Source organism: Gymnoscopelus microlampas (assembly GCF_963454915.1).
Source record: "Gymnoscopelus microlampas genome assembly, chromosome: 22".
Taxonomy (NCBI): Eukaryota; Metazoa; Chordata; class Actinopteri; order Myctophiformes; family Myctophidae; genus Gymnoscopelus; species Gymnoscopelus microlampas.
Window position 1 is genome coordinate 13803956 of NC_139959.1, and position 24000 is coordinate 13827955.

The 24000-nt window shown below is 40.4% G+C and overlaps 1 protein-coding gene and 1 long non-coding RNA gene across 2 annotated transcripts; both read left to right on the forward strand.

Moving 5' to 3' along the window:
• Positions 1-3668: 3668 nt before the first annotated feature.
• Positions 3669-24000, forward strand: sgk3 (serum/glucocorticoid regulated kinase family member 3). The gene is made up of 17 exons (XM_084049215.1): positions 3669-3905; positions 12150-12341; positions 12565-12651; positions 12920-12992; positions 13214-13289; positions 13525-13600; positions 14455-14504; positions 14963-15020; positions 15555-15638; positions 15736-15867; positions 19406-19518; positions 20044-20080; positions 20619-20705; positions 21030-21125; positions 22524-22679; positions 22916-23005; positions 23644-24000. Exons 2-17 carry the CDS (start codon positions 12261-12263, stop codon positions 23812-23814), a joined length of 1467 nt encoding a protein of 488 aa, XP_083905341.1. The 5' UTR covers positions 3669-3905; positions 12150-12260; the 3' UTR covers positions 23815-24000.
• Positions 21132-22436, forward strand: LOC311039375. The gene is made up of 2 exons (XR_014600160.1): positions 21132-21268; positions 21510-22436. It is a non-coding gene; the product is annotated as an uncharacterized lncRNA (long non-coding RNA).

Below are 24000 nucleotides of genomic sequence, written 5' to 3' on the forward strand. Positions count from 1 at the left end.
CGGTGAAGTAGAGAAGAGGGGGCCAGGGGGCGGGGTGTTCCAAGCTGCAATGTGGTTACACGTTGAGTGTATACTATAACTCTACTGTATACCCTTGTTTTTAATTGTTTTTATTCAGTGGAGGAAAAAGTATTCACACATTTACTTAAGTAAAAGTATCAATACTGCAACGTAGAAATACTCGGTTACAAGTGAAAGTCTGGAATTCAAAATTGACTTTGAAAAAAATCAAAATCTACAAAGTAACTGGTAACTAAAGTTTTCAAATAATTGTAGTGGAGTAAAAGTACAATATTTGACTCTGAGATGTAGTGGAGTAGAAGTATAACTATTTTTATTTTCAATTTTATGAAAATTGGAAATACTCCAGTAAAGTAACAATACCTCAAAACTGTACTTAAGTACAGTACTTTACACCACTGTTTTTATTTTGACACTTGCTTTGGCCATGTAAAACGTATGTTTTCTCATGCCAATAATTTGAAGCGGCTTTTATTCACAACTGTATAATATATAGACTCATGTCATTATTGATCACTGAACATTGCCTTTATCTAAGCAGGCCGCAGTTCTGCAGATAAATGATTTCTTATTGACACCTTGTGGACAAAGAGGTTGTCACATTCAATAGAAACTTTATGCACTCAGTTACACTTCATTGTTCCCCAGTATTTTAACAGGCCTAGAGCTGAGGCATTGATAGACCGACTCTAGGACATGTTATTTATGTAGCCTACACTACAGCATGGCCTAAATAGCACGTAAAATACAATAAAACACAGTCCATTAATGTTTTATTTATTGTGATCACACACACACACAGTAACCCAAGACTTCAGACCCTTATTTGCCACAATACAAGTGGAAGCTAAAATGTAATCAATGTTAGATATTAGGCTTTTGGTCAGGCAGAACCCCCCCCCCCCCCCCCCCCTTTGACCTTTGACACAACAGCGTTGGGGACACAAACAGGAATCGGAACAGGCTGGTGAGGAAGGCTGGCTCCATCATCACTGTTAATTTGGATGGGTTGGAAGAGGTGGTGAAGGTGAGAACAGTGAGGAAGCTGGAAGCTATCATGGCCTAACCGAGGACGCGACCTGCCATGCAGAGTCCATGGGACTTTGGGTAATAACATCATAATCCCATGTTTGGTTTGTAAAACCGTACTGCACAGATACTGTCCTCAGTGTATTCTATTCCTCAGTAGCACTGTAGGGTGTGGTTATTGTACTGTTTACACTGTATGGATACATCAGTGTATTTTACTGTAATGATACTGTGAATTTGTGTTTTTGTTTCTGCCTAGTGCAGGATACCGTAATGACGCTGTGATTATGTGTACTTGGGGTGGCCATAGCTGAGTGGTGAGCCCGCCTGGGGAGCCAGAGCCCCTATATTACCAATATTATTGTCTCCGCCAGGAGACATTGTTTTCACTTTCCACATGTCAAGCTAACATTGGTCAAGCCTCACGTGACACTGAGGCTTGACTTTGCATTGTTTCTGCACAGTGCACAATGCAGTACATGTATCAGGAGTATACTGTTGTATACTATCATTTATTGCTGATAGTGTTTTTGATATATAGTTTCTACTTTTTTTTACTCCTTTAGCTACTGGGTCACTATCTAAAGTGCTTTTTTATTTTGTCATATGATACTACTTGGTGTCATCTTGTTCTCAAATGAACCATCATTCACCACCCTTAGTTAGATGGTTAAAACAAAAGTCAATGCAGAGGTGGAGTTGGTGTGTGTGCAGGACTCCTTTTTATCAATATGGTCAGAGAAGGTCCTGAAATGTTTTTACTCTGCTACAACCCAGAGCATCCTGTGAGGGGTCAGCTCTATATGATATGGTTGGTATGAAAGAGGTCTTCCGAGGACCTACGACTGCTGCAGAAGGTGCTGAAGTTGGCTGAGCGCACCACAGGGAGCTCTCTCTCCCCCAGCAGGACATATACAACAGCAGGTGCCTGAGTAGGGCAAAAATAATTATGAATGACAAATCGTTTGTGATGATGCGAAATGGAAAACGCTGGATGTGTCTCATAGGCCAGGGTGAAAGGCTCAGAAAGAGTTTTTTTCACTTGCTGCTGTCAGAGCCCTGAATGAGGACATGGTCGCACGCACAAACGCACACACAAACGCACGCACGCACGCACGCACGCACGCACGCACGCACGCACGCACGCACGAACGCACGCACGCACGCACGCACGCACGCACGCACGCACGCACACACACACACACACACACACACACACACACACACACACACACACACACACACACACACACACACACACACACACACACACACACACAAAATATGTGAACATTTATCTGGGGACTGGATTCCTAATGACATCATGCCAAATCTAGACCCCATGCAGCTTGGCAGCCGACTGACTTTGCCAAGGCCTTCGATGCCGTAGACTACACAGTGGCAGTGCAGTGTCTCCTTGATCTAGGAGTGAGACCAGGTCTGATTCCATGGATTTGCAGCTTCATGACTGATCTGCAGCAAAAAGTGCACTACCAGGGACATTTGTCTAATTGGGTATATATTGGTACATATCCCACACGTGGAGTTGCACAGGGGCCTATGGTCTTCCTAGCATTAACAGTGCCCTCCAGAATGTAACACACCACTGGAAATATGTGGATGATATGATTATGGCCCAGTCGTGGAGGTCTCAGGTACCTTGCACCCTCCAACAGACCCTGAATGGGCTTGACATCTGGGTAAACAAGCACAAAATGAAACTCAATCCAAGAATATGCAAAGTTGTACATGTCAGTGGCATGAGACAAAAACCGGCCCTGCCAAGTGCCAACACTCGTCTCCATTGACCAAAACATACTAGAAGTCTGTGAGACAGTAAAGATTCTGGGGGTCACCATTCAAGCTGACTTGAAATGGGACAGCCAGGTGGACTATATGTTGACCTCAGGCAATAGAAAGCTTTTTGTCCTATGTCACCTGAAGAAATTTGGGGTCCAAGATCCTGAATTGGTTTCGATTTACACAGGCTACGTGTGGCTACGTGTGCAGTCCCAGTCTGGCACAGTTCCTTGACTGATGGCCAGAATAAAAGACTGGAAAGAGTTCAGAAACGGGCTTGCAAAATCATACTTGGCCGGAGGTACTCAGGATACACAGAGGCTCTCTGCACCCTCACATTGTGCACCCTAGCAGAGAGGCGCACTCAACTGTGTCTCGACTTTGCCACTTGCCAGGAAGCTGTATATAAGTCCAGCTTCAGAAGGTGTCTATCTCCCCTCAGGAGGGAGATCTCTGGTCGCCAAACAAGGAACGCAAACACACTGGACATTCCAACATGCCAAATTGAAAGATAAAAGAAATCACCAATCTATGGTGCAGACTCTTAAATGATAGTGGATTTTAGATGTGTTTTAATTTAGGTTATTAGATTACTTTTTTTATTCAGTGTTTTTATGGCACCTGTCTTTAAAAAAAAAACTGTGATCATGCTGAAAGCTGAATAAACATAAAACATAAACAAACACCAAAATACATACCGCCTTTTGCCAGTAGATGTCGCTGTTCGATCGTTCTTTGGCTTCCTCAATGTTTTCATCCTTGTCCTAGCCTACAGTGTGGGTCCCGTGACAAATCTCATTGGAACTTCTTGTCTTGATGTTTCCTGCTTTACAGCCAGTTGACAGAAGCTTATGAGTGTCACAAAAGACACAAGACAGTACAGTCTGTCCCTTTTTGAAGACTTGAAGAGGAGGGCGATCACCTAAAAGAAGAATAGAATCGCGAGGAAGGAAATAATCGTGAAGATTGAGACCATTCGATTGCTTTAGAGAGTTTAGACCGATTTCCAGTGTGAGCAACAACTTTGCCACCAGATGAGAAGCACATGAAATAAGGTAAGTTAGACAGGGTTATTTATTATCTTGCAAACACGCAGCTGGTTGCACATCGCAAGGCAAGCTACGAACTTTTAGTATAATTTAGTTACCAACCACTGTCCTCGACAACATTACTTCTGATGCTTGGTTTAAAGAATCACAGAGCAACATGGCAGCATTACGTAACTTTTTTTCTTTTCGGATTTTTTTCGGCTTCAAAGTCTTGAAATGAAAAACAGCGAAGGATCAACTGGATCCTAAATGCTTTGCTATAGATCGGTTATCAATATCAACAGGCTGCATGTTTTTAGTTACACACACGACTATCTTCTCAACAGCTAGAACTAGATAAAGTGCTCCTTGGATCTCCGCCAGGTCAGGTAGGTTATTGTGGGCCAGCAATGTTCGGAATTTGCCAATCAGGATGGAATGTGAAACATCAGACGGATCCGTCTTGATCACCTGGCTATAGAGATAATGTTTACCGATTTGCATGATGTTTGGATACAATTTGTAGGAATTATATAAAAATAATGTTTTGCACAATTTGGCCTCCTGGTGGCGCTATAATGGGGAAATGTTAAAAGGGTGTCATTTGTTCCTCAACATAGTGTGAATGTGTGTGGGCAAAGTTTCACAGCAATCAGACCCTCAAAATGGGCCACTCCTGCAAATTTTTATGTAAATCTTAAATTTGAAGGAGTAAAATTGTTTAACATAACTGAGCCTCCTGGTGGCACTATAAAAGGCATATGTGAAAAATGCAGGGCAAAGGTTTTTCCTTGGCCACCAGGGAGTGGTGCAGTTATAGGTAAAAACATGAATCGGCCTGTTCTAGCGCCACCATGAAGCTGATTTGAAAGATTTCAAGTAGTATTTCTTTCTCGGCCTAGTGGGAATGAATGTGCATGCAACATTTCATGGAAATCGCACGCTGTGTTCATGATTTGAAGCATTTTGTTCAAAACGGAGCAGTTACTGCAAACTTTAGAAGCTAATCTTAGCCAATCAGAATGGAATATGAAAAATCTGATAGACCCGTTTCGTTTAATGACTATAGAGATACTGTGTATTGATTTGCGTTTGGACAAAATCTGTAGGAGTACTGTCAACAAATTTGTTTTGCAAAAGTCGGCCTTCTGGTGGTGCTATAACAGGCCGATCTGTCAAATTTGGGGGAGAGGTTTTGCTCTGGCATCCAGGGAATGTGCTGGAACGGCCCAACGGTGCCGGAGATTAGCTGGTCACACACACACACACACACACACACACACACACACACACACACACACACACACACACACACACACACACACACACACACACACACCCACACACACTCACAGAGGACGGACAGGGTGCAAAGCATAGTCTTGGCCATGCATTTCGGCCTGGCGGAGACAATTAGCAGTTTATTTAGTATTTAGAGCTTGTAATTCCTTGTGTGTGTGTGTGTGCAATTGTAGTCGTGTTCAAACTGCTCAGTTTGTTCTGTCCCTCAGGGCAGGACATGTCATTTTCCCATAATACACGTGATCTGTTTGAGGTTCTGCAAACGTTTGACTACAGTATGAATCTTCAGTCCTGTGTTTGTCTGTCTGTCAGGATTCAGGAACAAGTAATTTCTCCACAAAGTAATTTAATGTCACCGCCCTCTATTAATACCATGCTTATGCTTATGTCCCACTCCCAGGTGTGTCCCACAGGCATTGGGTGATTTGTTTAAAAACAAAAGTTGTGGTTGTGGGTGTTGTTTGAGTAAGCTGTTTACCCTCCAATTGTACATAAAACATAGGCCTATAGACGGGTTTCCTGTTAGTAAACATGAGAGGAATATGACCGCGCAGCTGCGGGGGGAAGCCTATGGGTGCGTTTGGAAATTACGCACCGGAGCACACTCGCCTATTAGTTTGTATTGGCCAGTGCGCTCACTGCCGCTCAGGGCTGTATTTTCGAACGCGCCTTTCCCCCAGGCATGCGCAGATTGCGCATTCTGCTCTGTGATGACGTCGCGCGGAAATCCGTCTATAGAGCGTCGCAGTTCCCGCCCACTTCCTGGTGCCGGAAGTAAATACTCAATGCATTTTTCCCATTGACCTTTACAAAAATATTTATATAAATTAATTTAAGCCTAGAATCAAGCTATCCAGGATAGCGGTGAATCATGACCATAAAACGTTTGATTCTGTGAAAAAACGTTTTTGAAAACGGCAAAACAAAGGGTATTTATTAAATATAGTATATCATATCATTAAATATAAAATTTTTAAAAATCACAGAAAAAAAGGTTTTATGGTCATGATTCACCGCTATCCTGGATAGCTTGATTCTAGGCTTAAGTTGATTGATATAAATATTTTTGGAAAAGTCAATGGGAAAAATGCATCGAGTATTTACTTCCGGCACCAGGAAGTGGCGCAACTGCGATGCTCTATAGAGTACAGAAGTCCTGACGTCACTCGTTCATCCAGCTGGTTCGTAAAGTAATTTCTCTATGGAGAATAATATTGGGTCATCATAGAATTGTCTCATATAAGAGTTGGGGTCCAAAAATAAACAAACTGTCTCTGCGATATTGTCAGGGAGGTGGCTCTGTATCGTTTATGATAGTCAGTCAATTATATTTGATACAGTCTGTTTCTGGCAAAAATTTAACTAATTCGGCGGAAGTAACATTATCGTTTTCTCACCGTCAGTTGATGCTTCATATCCGAGAGAGTCAAATCACCGGGATCATTTGTTTATTTTTGGAAAACAGTTCTTATTTGACTCAATATTAAAGACGTCTATGGGAATTCAGAATGGGGGTGGAAAACCGCGAACCAGGTAGGATGTGTAAATTACGTCAGACTTCGGTGCTCTATATGATGGATTACTTGGATGTCTTGGGCAAGTAATAATTTGTGGTAGCTATGGGGTGCTGTTCTCTAATCCTCCCTGAAATCTCTCCTCACTTTTTACTAAACTGCTAATCTGATTACTTCACTTTTGTTTTGGATTGACAAGGAACACAGCATGATCTAGGTCTTTTTTGTTTTGTTTTCTGTGAGACCATGATCTTTTAAGAAGACATTTGAACACTGTACACAGATTTAGGCCTATTTATTTTCTTTGGGAAACAAAACAATTTGCATGGTGGATTATCTGATTGTCATACAGTATAGCTTGTACACAAGAGTCCTACATTGGCGATACCTCAAAGTATATCAACAAGCACAGCGGGCCTACTGTACCTGGACATTAGGTCCAATGCAGATCGATGGGATACACTGCCATAAGCTTGCATGAAAAAGTCATATTTGATACTGTGATTTCAGGTTTTGTGGTATTATATTGTAGTGGAAGAGATAAAATAGTTACAGTAGAATGTCTCATCAGATTACACTTGACCTACGTCAGCGTCTGAGATTTAAGATGAGCTGAAGCTTGCTGATTGCTGAGATGTGTGAGTTGTCTTTTTAGGCATTTGTGTGATTGTGTCATTTTAAATGTTTGCGTTGGCTATTCAAAAATAGCAGATATACAAGCTCACAGCGCATCGCTTGTAAATCTTTTTTTATTGTATTTATAGGATAGGACAGTAGACAGGAAATTGGGAGAGAGATGGGGAGTGATACGCAGCAAAGGTCGGCGAGATCGGGACTCGAACCCGTGACACACTGTCAGGCTGGCATTGCAGCTTAGGGTGGCTGGACCGCCAAGCTGCGGCCCAGGCCACAGCATGTCACTTGCGGCGCACTGCAAGCTTGTACATCTGCTATTTTTTAACATTTTTGAAAGATCTTGCAAATGTGAGAACTACTGATTTAGTAGGCATTCGTAGAATCGGCCTTCAGGTTTTAATGGGTTAACTTAAATCAGACACTCAGGTTGGACACTCAGGACTGTCCGAGTTCACACTTCCCCTGTTACAGTTCCTTTATCTGACGGAAACTGTCTCAATCACATGTCAGCTCAGCTTGACACATTTTAACATCTAACCTGTGTTTGAGTCTGGATACATCTTTGCGGGATGCTTTTTAAGTTTAGTGTTTTGTTTAGTTTTTGCCGATATTGAGTACCATATGATTTCATAGTATAATAATCACCATAATCTAACAGGCTTATACAGGACAGTAATCTCCTTGTTCGTGCACTCATCAAGTTCACATGCAGGATTATTGTTGGTCACTCTCACTCTAACAATTTATGTTTGTTTGGCTGTGTGCCTCTGCATTTGGCAGTGTATGCATGCAAGCCTGACTGAGCTTTCACTTGCTGTTCATTGTTGGCCAAGCTGTCCAACTTTGGTTAACAAGGCAGACCTTTTTTTGTGCATTGTTGTCTGTTTTTTTTCTTACACACACACACACACACACACACACACACACACACACACACACACACACACACACACACACACACACACACACACACACACACACACACACACACACACACACACACACACACACACACACACACACACACACACACACACAACAATGGTGTCCAACATCCTCTAGGATGTGCATTTGAACTAAGCAGGAAGAATGCTATTTCTGATCTTGTGTAGTAGCTAGCCCAGCATATTTGTGCCTGTCCAAACCAGTTATTTCATGTTGATGCCTGAGTTTGGCCTCATGCCAGGCCTAGGCTGTTGCATATATTGAAAGTGTGAGCCTTCTTCTACCTGAGTTATTCTACCTCATTGGACATTTTTTTAAATCTAGGCTAAAAACCTTGCAATACGGTTCCCCCCTTGCGTTCCCCATTGATTTCGTTGTTATGTCCACCTCTTCTTACCCTGTGGTTTTAAATACTGTGTTGTAAACCTTATTGTTTTGTTTTGTACATGTACAGCTGTGCACTGCCACATATTGATTGTTTAATCATACGTGCTGGCACATTTACACTATGTATACTATTCTATGATATTGTATTTTGTTGTATGATCTGTTGTGAAATGTACAGAGACCCCTTGGGGTGATGTTGCACTATAAATGAATAAAAACTGAAACTGAACTGCGATACCTCTAATCTGGATTAACGGCTAAATTGATTGTACCAGTTAGTGGGTGTGGCAACTGGCAACGTACAACATTCCAAAGGAATGAGTAGCAGCCTTTAGTTATGGTTGTAGTTTATTTCCCTTTTGAACAAAGGCATTTGTGGAATGTTAAAAAGCGGGTCCTACCCAGCGACATTTAACCTAACCATGTGGCATATGCACGCCACACACAGATGAATGATACGAGCCTATCTTTTTTTCACTGGAGGCCCTGTTGGCTGGTAGATTCCATGTTCGTTAACCGATCATGTTCAATGTTCTACTAGCCAACAATTATTGTGTTTTTTTTAATACAAAAGGTTTCTGCTGTGTTCAATGTTGGATTGGTAGAGATGGCAAAATTCACCAGCCACAAATCAAATGTGCTGGTATGTGGCAGGGGTTAACCTTAGTGGTAGAATGTTATAGAATGTAGAATGTTCAATACAGAATTTTCATTCAAGTCTAATGAGTTTTTGATTGTGTGTTAGTTTAGTTAGCATAGCTATTTAGTTAGCCTGACTGTTAGTTTGTGCTTGTCAATGCGTTGGAGGGAGAGAGGGAGAGAGAGAGAGAGAGAATGAAAGTACGTGAGACAGCGAGAGACTATCAATGAAGAGGGCATTGAAGGTCTCTCTGATTGCACTCGTTGCATTTTAAAGAGGTTTGGTCTCTTGCGGTTTCCCCTGCACAACGTGAGCAGCATGAGATCACTGCTGTCAGGGTGCAATCAGGAAGATCAACCAGGAGGAGCCGTTTTCCCTGGGCACAGTTTGCAGCGTGTTACGAGAGAACCATGGGCAGAGGAGTGAGCAGCTATGATGGTCATGGTCTGAAAAAAAGAAAAAGACGCTGACCTCACTATCATCAAACAATGGTCAAAGTCAGGGCAGCAGACAAAGAGCTTTGTTGTAACAGGAAAAAAAAGGCATGACATAACAAAGGAGAATGACAAGTCTGCCTCTTTGTGAGGTTTTGTCTGGATCACATTGCTTACATTAGTGTATATAATCTATACATTGCATGTCACTTTTCTGTTGAATTCAGAACGACTGGGTTAAGGCACTAAAGTATCAGTTGTAATGGGCTGCAAGTATTACTCTTTCAGGTAACTAAGGTTATAATCCACTATAGTTTTCATGGAAGAAGGGTTGGTATTTTAATAATAATAATAATACATCAAACTTATTATGAGTGATTTGCTGGGTTCTTAAACTCAAAGATGCTTTACAAAAAAACATGTTAGCATTATGTTATGCTAGTAATATGTTCGTTAGCTTAATGTTAGAGAAAGGTCAGGTCTTGTCTAGACCTATTGTGTATCTTACCCCAGGAAGGTAAAACATACCTCTGCAGCAGGGTTTCTCAAAGTGGATGCTGTGGCACCCTAGGGTGTTGTGACACAAGTCCAGGGGTTCCGCATAATACTTTGATAAAATTAGATATTGATCAATATCACTTCAGTTTAACCACTTAGACCCTCTATACTTAATTAAATGGACCTGAGTTGCACTGTACAGCGTTCCTTTTCAATCTGCAGTGTAGATTCCACACCAAATCTCTTCGGCACAAATAGCAGATCTACATGCTCACAACCCATCGCAACGTTGTAGATCGGCTATTTTTTATTACGTTTTCCCCCCTTTTTTTAATTGTGAATGTTCCCCTCAGAAGTTCTCAAGGTGCTATAAAATAACAATGTCATTCAGGGGTTGTGTGTGTGTGTGTGTGTGTCCTCAATGGAGTGACACCATTAATAGAACAGCAAGGGATACGTAACAAAAGTATTAAAAAAGTATTTAAGTACCGAATTGCTCTGGAGGAGGCTGATAGCTGATACATGTAAAGTGGTATTCTTTTAATATTTCCGGGCATCTAATATTCCACACTAACACCATTTACACCATTGTGGTGGTAGACTCCTCTTTTTACAACATGGCTCTGCAAGAGGCTAACCCGTCTATGAGAGGGTCTCTGTGTGTGTGTGTGTGTGTGTGTGTGTGTGTGTGTGTGTGTGTGTGTGTGTGTGTGTGTGTGTGTGTGTGTGTGTGTGTGTGTCTGTCTGTCTGCGTGGCCATAGCTATAATCTCTCAAACTGCTAGGCCTGTCACAATTATTACATAATCGCCTAATCGCAATTATTTGAGATAGTTGCAATTACTGTATAAATTCAACTGTGAGCTTGTAGAAGCACTTAAACAAGCTTAGTGCTTAATGAGTTTTGCAGTTTAGTAGACCTTGTATTGTGAATTTGTACTTCCATGTACTGTTATGTACTGTCATGTACTGTTCTCATGTCTTACTAAATAAAGTACTGTACATCAATACATCAAACATCAGATATTGCAGCTATTTCCACTATTTCTAATAATAAATGTGAAAGTATACAATTATGTATGGCCTATCTTGGCCATAGTACATTATTTATTTTGATTATTGGTACGTGCTATGAGCTTGTAGATCTGCATTTTTTTTTTAAATTGTGCAAATCTTTGAATATATATATCATTTATTTAAGCAAACATTTTTAACTCAAATCTTTGCTTCTGGGGGTACCTGGAACAATATATTTTGAGATGGGGATCCATGGCCAAATACATATAATTGTGGGGGTCCTTGACATGAAAACGTTTGAACACCACTGATATAGCAACATACGTTTTTCAGAAAACTGTTACATTTTAGAAGACATTTGTAGAAATGGCCTCAGGTCTTAATTTAAATTATTTGTACGACAATAAATCGTCAACTAAAATGTCATGATTGTGACAGCCCTAAAACCGCCAGACCGATTCAGTGCCAAACTTTGTGCCCAGTCGGCTACAGAAGTACATTTTGCAATAATAATAATACATTATATTTAAAATCAGACAAATAAAGAGACAAATCAGAGAGAAAGAGAATCTGTGGGGTAGAGGGAGAATGGTTGTACTCGCGAGCCGGCCTGGTGTTAATGTGTTTATGTTGAAACACACTGACTGCCGTAACCCTCGCCCATTAGAAACCTCTCCAGAAAGCGCAGGGAAGCTCAAACCTCTCTGTGTGCCTGGTTTGTGTGTGCACGTGACATGCATGTGTGTTGACTCATGGTCAGGATGTGGCACTGGGTTGAAATGTTGCTTAGTGGGCACTGGGCAGACAGACGCCGTTTCAAATTAATATGTAAGAAACAACTCGATCTCTTGTTTGGGATCCTTATTAACCATAGCTTATGTTTTTTTCCTTTTTGGCAGAGCCTGCATGACGATGGTCCAGTTGTGCGGATGAGGTCTATCCTGGAAGGCTGCTAAAGAACTGGACCCTCTGCAACCTCTCAACACTTTGAACTACCGAAAGCCACCATAATGGAGGAGGAGCTGTCCAACTGCCCCAATGTCAGCATTCCCTGCTACAATGAGCAGAGAGATAAGAAGAAGCGTTACACGGTGAGTTCAGAATGAGTCAAATGAGTCAAAAGGTTTAGCTGGACTCCCAACTACCAGTGTTTAATGATAGCTTTGTCAGTTTGACCCTAAGCATCTACAAATGGTGTATCTATGTTACCATAACAGCTACCCTAACGATGAGTTGAGTCAGTTGAGTCACTATAACAATAAGATACTGCTGTTGCAATTTTATGCTAACGTGAGCTGTGCTCCCTTTTTTCAGGTTTACAAAGTGATGGTGTGTGTCGGACATGGTCGTGAGTGGTTTGTCTTCAGGCGTTATGCAGAGTTTGATAAACTCTACAACACAGTGAGTGGTGCAGCGCTGTCCTTTAGAGAGATTAAGCCCACAAAGTATCTCAACCTATGATCACAATTTCCATGTTGTTTAATAACCATTAGAGCATGAAAATCTATGGGTAGACACACGCTTGCTTTGTATTTTATGTACATGGACTTTTGTATAAAGGCTGTTGTCAGTAGCATTAAGAAATATAATTGATTTTAATCTGACTATATATTTTTTTATAATTTCCCCATATCCTCTGCATTATTATGATTTCATCATTTGAATGCAGTTAAGGAAACAGTTTCCTTCTATGAACTTGAAAATCCCAGCCAAGAGAATATTTGGGGACAACTTTGACCCAGGTAAGTGTTCTCACACTGTGCTCTTACTATTTTCTCTTTATAAAACATATTCAAATCCTGACCTAAGTTTTCTGAATAAAAAAAAAACCATGATGTTCCTATATACTGTACATAGCAACAAGAACCCCAAAAGGGGTTCCCGGCTTGAAAGGTATAGTTACGTAGTGGGTTTCCAGGTCTAAATGGGTTACAATTCTTCTCGATCCCCATTTGTCCAACAGAGTTCATCAAGCAAAGACGAACAGGACTACATGAGTTTATCCAGCGGCTTGTCTCGCATCCCCAGCTTTCCAACCAGTAAGTATAATGTCCTCACTGCTACTTCATTGAATTACCGACTCCATCAAATCTACAACAGAGTCAATGCAATAAAACGACTGCAATGGCCTGAGTCGCATCAGATCAAATTGGATCATCCGTGTTTCATCTTGACATGAAGAAAACATTGGTTGATCCAGTGGAGCACTGCCATGTGGTAAAGTAATGTTCCAACATGTAAATGTGAGCCCTCTGTACCTCTTTAACTCTGCAGACCGGATGTGAGGGCCTTCCTACAGATGGACAAATCACAAAACTTTTCAGATGGTTCTGAGGACGAGGATGACAAAGTAAGTGACTCACCATGCAGACTTTGCACAAAGCGTTGGTCAGTAAAGAGGGAAGTATTTTGAATGTTAGTATCAGATTGTGCAAATTATGCTGATACCTAGTGGCGACATGTGCTAGTCTAAACATAAGTTCATCTAGTGGGTATTGGTCATTAACAATTAGCAGCAGTGAGCTGCTGTTGAGAAAATGGCTTATACTGTATGCTTTCAACCAAACCCAGCACTATTTGTTTTTAAATAAAAATGTCAACTTCCTGTTTATGTTGCTATTTTTATTAGGACCCGGACTGGATCTGCGGATCTGGATCCGGATCTTCAAATTGTAAAATCAACAGGGAGTTGACATTTTTATTTAAAAAACAAATGGTACTGGGTTTGGTGACACATCAACCAATAGACAATATTATATTGTCTATATTATATTGTATACTCTTATATAAAATATCAAATATACTCTCTCCATTCGTTTGTTCGCTCACTCTCTTTCTCGTGTGTGTGTGTGTGAGAGAGACAGAGAGAGAGAGAGAGGAGGACAATAAGTATGTGTATAATATTATGGTGGATTCAACCTATTTGTGTGATTAGAAATGTGTTGCAATTTGTTGCTTGTGATCGGACAAGTTGAATCTCTTGCGACTCAATCAACCGGAATCAGCCAAGTGATTCAGACCACTGGGATGTTTCTCTGCAACATTCTAAAACCATTTTGTCGCAAATCTTTTGGTGGTCTGAACTACACTTTAAATGTACTGTATAGCCTTGACAATGGATAAGTGTTCACTGCTCCAAAGTACATAGCCTCCAGTCACACCATAGCCACTGATCTAGATAATGTTTTCTCATATGTTTAACAGAACAACTCTACCTCCAGAAACATCAACCTGGGACCGTCTGGAAATCCACAGTATGTTCCACGCAAATGTGCTTTAAAGAAAAGTTACTAAAAATGCCTGCAATTGTTATTTTTTAATCACTGGCCTACTCCTTTTTCTTTTTTTGATATTTTCAGTTTAACCCATTAAGACCTGAGGCCGATTCTACATATGCCTTCTAAAGCAGTAGTTCTCACACTTTAAAGATTTTTCAAAACATTTCTGAAATAGCAGATGTACAAGCTTGCAGTGCGGCACAAAGTGACATTCTGTGATCTAAATCTAAAATGACACAGATGCTTTCCCGGTTTTAATGGGTTAATGGTATACAATCATGTTTTAAACTACTGTACACTATTAATTATATTTCCCCCAGCAACCCCATCAGAATGAAAATACTTGGTTCCCCTACTTAAACTCCCTGGCTTACGTTTTTCATGAATTAGTTTGTTTTAAAACAATAATAATAATTATTTTCATTTTATTCCAGTGCCAAGCCTACAGACTTTGACTTTCTAAAGGTCATCGGAAAGGGGAGTTTTGGAAAGGTATGTGATCACAAAAGAAGTCGCTTGCTCTCATATACTCATATGTAAGTAAATCGGAATTAGTCATAAGGAATTGATTGATTGATTGAATACGTTATTAACACTTTGCAAATAGTACAGGTGGTAGTGATGCTAAAAGGATAACACAAAAAACGCAATACTTCACTTTCAATCTGGAGGGAAGAATAGTGGTGTATTGAATCTAATTTACATATGAGGCTGCTTTGTAGCTGTTACAGGATCATCAGAGAAAAAAACTCAAATCATATTTTCAGTTTAATGATGTGGACAGAAACATAATTGAATGTATGTAGGTCACGTGACTGCTTGAACCACTGCAGCTGATGTTGAGTATTTCATTGTGTTGTCTGTCTGTTGGCTAACAGTAGTTCTACTTCTGCATGTAATGACCTCCGGTGAGGAAGTGAGAGTCTCTTAAATATTTAGCCACACTGTTTTATTGCTTGTAGGCAACTACTATTGTCTGTGTAGCTGACACAGTGCTCAATAGGACTTCTCTCCCTTGTGATGAAGGTTTTCCTTGCAAAGCGGAAACACGATGCAAAGTATTATGCAGTCAAAGTCCTACAAAAAAGGGTCATTCTCAATAGAAGAGAGGTAAGTTTATGTACTCTATCACCCTGACCCTAGCCATGTAAAAGTCAGGCTCACATGTTTTTGTTGATGCTTAGTAAATCATTTTACTTTTCTTTAGCAAAAACACATCATGGCAGAGCGCAACGTGCTGCTGAAGAATGTGAAACACCCCTTCTTGGTTGGGCTGCATTATTCCTTTCAGACTGCAGACAAGTTATACTTTGTCTTGGATTTCATCAATGGTGGAGAAGTGAGTACTTTCACTTTTATGAATGATACACTCATGAAGAAATGAGTCACTGGGCCAGGAGAAGCCCAGAATAGCAATAATACACACTGCCTCCATAGAGATGCATGATGTTAAAGTAACAAGGCACTAAGAGTACTATAGTAGTGAGTAAACAGACAGGCCTATGAGTCAAAATGTAACCCAGATTGTTTGAACCATGAAAACTACTGTATACTTTACTATATATTTTGACTGTTAAACATCTCTTTAATATTCTACTGTGATCATGATTGACCACTGAAACCAGGATGCCTGTCCTTACAGTACAGCACTTTCCTCACCTCTCACACCTTGGAAAAGTTAAGTCATGCCCACAAGCATGTTGCCCACATGCTTGTGGGCGTGACCATGTAGCCTGGAGTTGTCAGACTGATCACGTGGGATTCACTCATAAGTTCCTCCACGGTGGAGGAACTTGTGAGTGAATCCCACGTGAACAGTCTGGCAATGCCAGGCTAGTGTCCATCGGCATCAGAGCCATTATATGAGGGTGGGACAAGTCCTGTCCACCTTTTTTAAATGATGAGTTTAGACACCCCCTCCCCACACTTGTTTTTAACTATGTTGAAAAACAGTGCATCCTCTTCCATCGACTCTGCCCTCTTTTCAGAGGACTGTCAGTGCTTCATTATCAAATCCATTCCACTTGATTTCAGGGGTCCATTAGGGTTAGGGTCCATCATTTGAAAATAATCTCTGAACCAATCGGTTCTTGGAACAAATGTTACGGGTCAATCAGGGTTCGGGTCATTTTGGATCCGTGAAGAGCTCTATGTTGGAGTGCCTGACCAAGCTGGATGCACCGTGGAAATGTAATGCCCCAGGCATTATTTGTTTACCTAATTTATCAGTAGTGTAGTGGTAGCTACTCTGTTTTCTGAATCAAAGGGCCGTTCAGTAGTGACAGACTTTCATTGATCAAGTAGTGCATTTCTGAAACGTAAGCACAGCAGAGATTTCTACTGCGGTCTGAGGATCAGTGACGCCACTGCTATATACAGAGATTACAGACCTAAGTGTAGTCGACAGAAGCAGTGTGGTATGATGGTGGTGACATCATACACCAATCCTTGGACTGATTCCTGTCTGCTGCAGGGGAATACAGACACGCATGCTTGTAAATGACTGTGACTCTGTAGTCTAGAAGAAGACATTTTGCAACCAAAGAAACAGTCTTTCCGATGCTAATTTTGAAAAGCGTTTCTTGTGTTGTGTAAACAAATGCCTCTTGTGAGAAAGATCAGGGCCCAGCCTGGTCACCTCATCCTCAAAGGACGTGTTTCCATGCAGATAGATCTCATTCACACGGACACACACACACATGCGCATGCACACGCACGCACACGCACGCACGCACGCACGCACGCGCACACACACGTGCGCGCACACGCACACACTCTACTCTCTCTGTGTCATCAACTCTTATTTGGAACAGTGGTTCCCAAACAATGGGTCGGGACCCATTGTTGGGGTCACTCAACCACTATTTCTGGGTTGCACATAAATATTCACATTTTTTGCTTTTTATATATATATATAATTATTAATAATTATTATTAATATTTCAATTGATTTTCAAAAGAAAAAAAAAAAATCCAGAAATTTTAAGAAAAAATAATATCCTTTTTAAAGTGAACTTGAACTCATCGCGACGCGTTGTGCGCTTGTAGAGCGGCTATTTTCACAGCCTTTGAAATAGGGCTGAAAATGCCAAATTTCTCTTTTGGGTCTCGAGCTGAAAAGTTGTTGTTTTTTTGTCATGTTGTTACAGTTCGGAGCAGGTCTTTATTCTTTTGCTACTGTGGTTTGAGTTGAATTACTTGAATTAGTTTTGAGTTAACTTTCAGTTAGTCCTGCTAATTCTACCATGTGTAAATTGGCCGTACCCATGCAAACACAGGTGTGCTTGACCATGCTTGCACGCACACATGTCTGTCTGTGTCCGTCGGTCCGTGCATCCGTCTGTCCGCACGCACTTGTACACACACATTATGTATTATACATTTTGTTACATGTAGCACTTTTATTACATTTTTTTTTTGGAGCAGAGAGCAAAGGGCACATCTTATTGCTTAATAAACAATTGAACTGAAGGTTTTTGGTTTCTTTATAGTTTTATTGATCCTTGAGATAGCATTGACTTGGGTTGGTTCAATGTAAAAAACAATAACAAAAAACATACCTTCAATGCGGTAAACTACTTTTGCCATGTTGCTGCTTAACGTGCTACATTTCTTTGGGGGGTAGCTAACTTCAGTGTAGTGAGGCTTAATTTAATTTAGACTAACTATTAGCTTAGCTCACTACACTTTCCAAGTAGCTTGATCAACACTGGTAGAGATGATGTACAACTAAGCTACTCTTTCAAGTCTTAGTGTCTGTGTATATTCAAATCATTCCAAGCTGTCTTAAAAAGCATCTGTGTCATTTTAGATTTTTGCGTTGGCTATTCAAAAATAGCAGATATATAAATCTTGTTATTACAGAGTCTTGAGTAGAAGATCTATTCTGGAGTACGGATTGCATTTTTCATCTTCCCTCCCCAACCACACACACACACACACACACACACACACACACACACACACACACACACACACACACACACACACACACACACACACACACACACACACACACACACACACACACACACACACACACACACACACACGGACAGGTCAAGCGTGACCAACCAGTCCCCTCTGTTTTGTAAAGTTGTTAACACACGTTTCAGTGACTACAGTACTGTATGTGAATATGGTGTCTCGTGGCTAAAAACAAAACACCCCTACCCTCCGAGTAAGGTTTTTAAATACAACTGTATTATGACAGAAGTTGCCGAAGCAAACTGATGGGTTTGCAATCCATACCTTTGTGATAGCTGTTTTTTTTCTAGCTCACAACTGGAATCTGTGAGCAGAGTTTTCCACATTAGAATAAATACTTCCTGACCACTTGTGCAGTGTAAGCCAGTGTTACTCTATGAAAATATTTATTGGCATTTTTACACATACCATTGAAGTACTGGCAGAAACAAGGCATACAGTTAGTGCCCAGAAGCATTTCTACAGCCTTGGTAGTTTGTGTGTGTTGTGCGTGCGTGCGTGTGCCCGTGTGTGCCTGTGTGTGCATGCGTGTGTACTGTACGATATATCTATATCTATATATATAGAGATATATATATATGTAGTGGCTTTGTGGATGTTTCATCATGTGTCTGTAATCTAACAAGTTAAGGCTTTCCATCATGTGCGGCTGGGTATTAGACTTTTGCTCATTCAAGGTTGGCACAGTCTGTGGTAAATGCTCTCAAGCTGGCTGACTGCATTCATGAGGAGTTATTCTCAGACAGACAATGCAGAAATTAAATGTGAATCACTCAGCCGTATCATGACTTATCATTTGATTTTGTTCATCTTGATCATATGCTGGTAAATAAAATATGTCTGCTTTGTTCTGTCTTGATCTAAATCTGATCTGCACCTTATTGTTTTAGCTATTCTTCCATCTTCAAAAAGAACGGACATTTCTGGAGCCCAGAGCAAAATTCTACATTGCTGAAATGGCAAGTGCACTGGGATATCTACACTCTCTCAACATTGTTTACAGGTATGTGTGCGTACGTGTTTTGTTTTCCCCAGCTTGTCTCTAGCTTGCCCGCCCCCCCCCCCTCACACACACACACACACACACACACACACACACACACACACACACACACACACACACACACACACACACACACACACACACACACACACACACACACACACACACACACACACACACACACACACACAATGTAATTAACATTATGAATGGCGAACCCAAACAACCCTTGACAGTTACTCGGTAGTCCTACTAACAGAAGTTGGGGAACTTTTAGATTTTTTTAGAGTTGCTTTTACTAGTCCTTAGCACTAATCCTTATTAAGTTATGTGTGCACGCAGTCATGTGTACAAATGTGAAATTGTAGTTTAACTAACATGTGAATGCAATTATCTGTCACAAGAGAAGCCTATGTCCCCATATTACCTTAAGTAGCATCCTTGTGATGTAAGATTTGTTCCATGCTTTGTTACAAATTCTTAAATAAATACAGATATGTATTTTATGTGTTTATATTGTTGCAGGGACTTGAAGCCAGAAAATATCCTTCTTGACTATGAAGTGAGTATTTTATTTATTATAACTAAAAACAATGTAATGTAAGCAATATTAACATTATATAAAATATAATGAAAGTAAATGCACATTTGATAGTTTGGATTGATTTTGGGTCTGCAGTTCTCTGCACTGTATAGAGCCATTGCTAAGGATTGTATACAGATTTGCTGAAACAATATGGCTGCATATGATAGGTCTGTCTGTCTGCCTGCCTGTCTGTCTGTCTGTCTGTCTAGTATATACTCTGTATATAGCATAGACGTAACTTTTTGTACCGTGTATATCTCTTAAGGAACAAGTGTGTCAGTCATTTATAGTTTCAGCCGAGTAGAATATGTGATTGGATTAGGCCTTACCCATGCTTTTCCTGGTTAGCCTCATTGAGAAAGTGGGGGGGGCAGTGACTGGTGGGGGCGGCGGCGGTGGGGGGTCTAACATGGCCAACATTCCATGGCAACAATAGATCCCTCAGTGCCCAGGATAATGAACAGCTTGTACGGCAGTCGCCGTCTAAAAATGTGCCTGTCTCCTCTCTTTACAGGGACATATAGTTTTGACGGACTTTGGATTGTGTAAGGAAGGCATCTCCCAGGCTGATACCACCTCAACGTTTTGTGGGACGCCTGAGGTACCAGAGCATTCACTTGCGTAGATGTGTGTGTCTGCCATTATGGTCAATGTTTTCCTCGCAAGCCTCACCATCTGTGTCAAAGTTACAATTATTAACTAAGTCTTTGGAATAAAATGTGGTTAATAATCAGACAAGTTCCAATTTATCTTTTCTTGGGGACATAATATGCACAGGATATGTTGAGTAAGGTTCCCCAGGATAATAAACTGTCAGAAGATACTAATTGATAATGGTGAATTTCTGTTCTTTTTTCTTTTATTCTAAAGCAGATTAATGAAATGAAATCTTATGTTAATTATGCCTTTTTCTCAATCGTACAAGTATCTTGCTCCAGAGGTTCTGCGGAAGCAGCCGTATGATAACACTGTAGACTGGTGGTGCCTGGGCTCAGTGCTCTATGAAATGCTATTTGGCCTGGTGAGTTTTTCCTGTGTACCATCTCCTCAAACTTATGAAACTGAATCACATACTACACAATTTGACTTTGTGTTCGCCCACTTACACAAAGACATAAATCAACAGTTCAGGAGTCGCATAAAGATACAGTATTAACTCATTCAGTGCCTGACTTATTTCTGGCAGTTTGGCTCTGAGTGCCAGAGCCAAAAATACATTGTAAAAAAAAAGTGCAGTCTTTTTCAGTAAGATGTTAAACAAGAAGTGAATGGAGCAGCAAATCTTCAAATCATGATATCTTGGGTTCTGAAAAAAAAATGTCATGACGTCGGCGGCGTCATTGGCACCCTGGGCTTATAAAAACGTGACGTCGGCGACGTCAATGGCACTGAATGAGTTAAAGAGCTTACATGCAGTGAGTATAACAGGCTGGCAATCTGTTTATCTTTATATACAATAACTCATTGTATGACAAGCCATTGTATGACAAGCCATGATATATTGTCATTATATTAAATCTAATCTAGTTCAGCACGACTTAAAGTGGAGGGCCAACAACAAACCCCCTTAGCACTATCAAAACATTTTTAATAACAAATTAGAAGAAAAAAATAACATTTAAAAACGGCAAATTATGATCAAAGATGAGCTAGATTGCCTTGGTTTTGTCTTCTTATTTGACTGAAGCATCTTTTCTACAGTGCTTTTATAATCCACTGACTGACTTTAAGGATGCTGCAGCCCTCCACTTTTGCCTTTTTCTTTGTTTCTTTAATAACAAGTTATTCAAACAAGGCGGTTGCTATGCAACGTTTTCAATAATCTTTGTCAGTGTCATTGAGCAGCTCTGCCTCCTTTGCTGTTTATCATAATAGGGCATAGAGATATTACAAAACTTCATTAAACCACACCTTTGATTGATGCTATTTGCCCATATTGGTGTTCAAGTCATATTTATCCACACATGTTCATCAATCTCATCTTTCAGCAGCTTTGCGTATCGTCCCTTTAAGTTGGACTTTTCCACAGAGATATTGCTCTATTCACTCCTCCATAGTTAAATCTCCACAGAGATTGAACTTCACCTTACATTTTGTTGTGGATTTCACCTTGACTTAGATTTTGCAGCCTGATGGGTTTTCTTAGCCACGGAGTGATATAGAACTGTACAGAGATATTAGATTAATAGCCAATACCAGTATACTATTATATGGTTATTATACCACACCTATCAGTCGCATTTTTCTAAGCAGCATTTTTTTAAATATGTTGTTGAAAATGTATTATATTATTGCTTGAAGCCTTGATAATGTTCCTTTTGAAATTGAAAATGTGAAATGAACATTTTTTTAAAAAGCACTGTTTTGATCTGCCAGTTATTCCCCTACACATACAGTTTGTGTCTCTTTCATTTTCTAGCCTCCGTTCTACAGCAGGGACACCCATGAGATGTATGACAACATACTCCACAAGTCGCTGACCATGCGCCCTGGCGCGTCCAGCACAGCCTGGTCTCTCCTCCAGGCACTGCTGGAAAAAGATGGTGCTCACAGACTGGGATCCAGAGATGACTTTGTAAGTGATGTTTCATCGCTGCACTTCCACTGTCTTTGTTGAATGGAGTATGTGGTTCTTCTCCTCTCCATATTTTCAATTCGGCTCCCTCTGGTGGATAGTCTGTAAATGCACTGGAATTGTTGTTGGTCAATACTTATTGTCAGTCAATATAATTTATGTTTGGTCTTACTTAATAAATAAATACTCATGTTTAATTATGCTTATTATATTATTATTACTACTATTATTTTCAGAATGAGATCAAAGCACACAATTTCTTTTCCTCCATCAACTGGGATGACTTGGAACAGAAGAAAATCTCTCCTCCATTCACACCAAATGTGGTAAATATCTCCTTTTTTCGCATCTCACCCATGTCATATATTATCTTGTATGGATATTTGCTTATAATCGTATGTATGCATGGCATGCTATACATATATATACTGTATATGTCTTAATATGTTAACCTTCCCTATGTCTTAATATGTTAACTATCCCTATGTCTTTGTCTTAACCCATTCAATCCGGGGATCGCATCTCGTGTCATTTTAGATTTCTTTGGCTATTCAAAAATAGCAGATATACAAGCTCATAGCGTGGAGTGCAGCACTATGAGCTTGTAGATCTGCTATTTTTTGAATAATTTGTGCAAATCTTTGAATATATATATATATATATATATATATTTTAAAGCGAACATTTTAACTCAAATCTTTGCTTCTGGAGGTCCCCGGAACAAAATATTTTTACAAATGTTCGCTTTAAAAATATATATATTTAAAGATTTGCAGGAATTTTCAAGATAAAAAATAAATAAAAGCAAATCTACAAGCCCATAGCGCAGCACTATGAGCTTGTATATCTGCTATTTTTGAATAGCCAAAAGAAATCTAACAATGACACACAGATGCGCCCCCCGGATTGAATGGATTAATAAGTTAACCTTCCCTTTTCCCATCTTTTCCCTGTGCTTTCCTAGAACGCTCCCTACGACATCACAAACTTTGACCCAGAGTTCACAGATGAGACGGTCCCCAACTCTGTCTGCTGGTCCCCTGAACATTCCATTGTCAACGCCAGTGTAATGGAAGCGGATGATGCCTTTCTGGGCTTCTCCTATGCACCAGCTTCTGACGATTCCTTCTTATGAAACTTCCTCCCGAGAGTACTTGACTCAGGGACGTGCACAGATAGACTCTAGATGGTGCTAGAGCACCTGCCCTTTGCCCTCTTGACCAGAAGTGCCTTTTTTTTTCAGTTTACAGCAGGGGTCTTCAACAGGGGGTCCTCAGAGAACCACCCGAAACCTAGCATCCCTTTTCTGAGGAGAACTTTA

Excerpts from the sequence above, each read along its gene's own strand:
- sgk3 (XM_084049215.1), top strand. The coding sequence starts at position 12,261 with ATGGAGGAGGAGCTGTCCAACTGCCCCAATGTCAGCATTCCCTGCTAC. Across the intron at positions 15,021-15,554 it reads GAAAGGGGAGTTTTGGAAAG|GTTTTCCTTGCAAAGCGGAA; the intron begins GTATGTGATCAC and ends CTTGTGATGAAG. Across the intron at positions 23,006-23,643 it reads CTCCATTCACACCAAATGTG|AACGCTCCCTACGACATCAC; the intron begins GTAAATATCTCC and ends GTGCTTTCCTAG.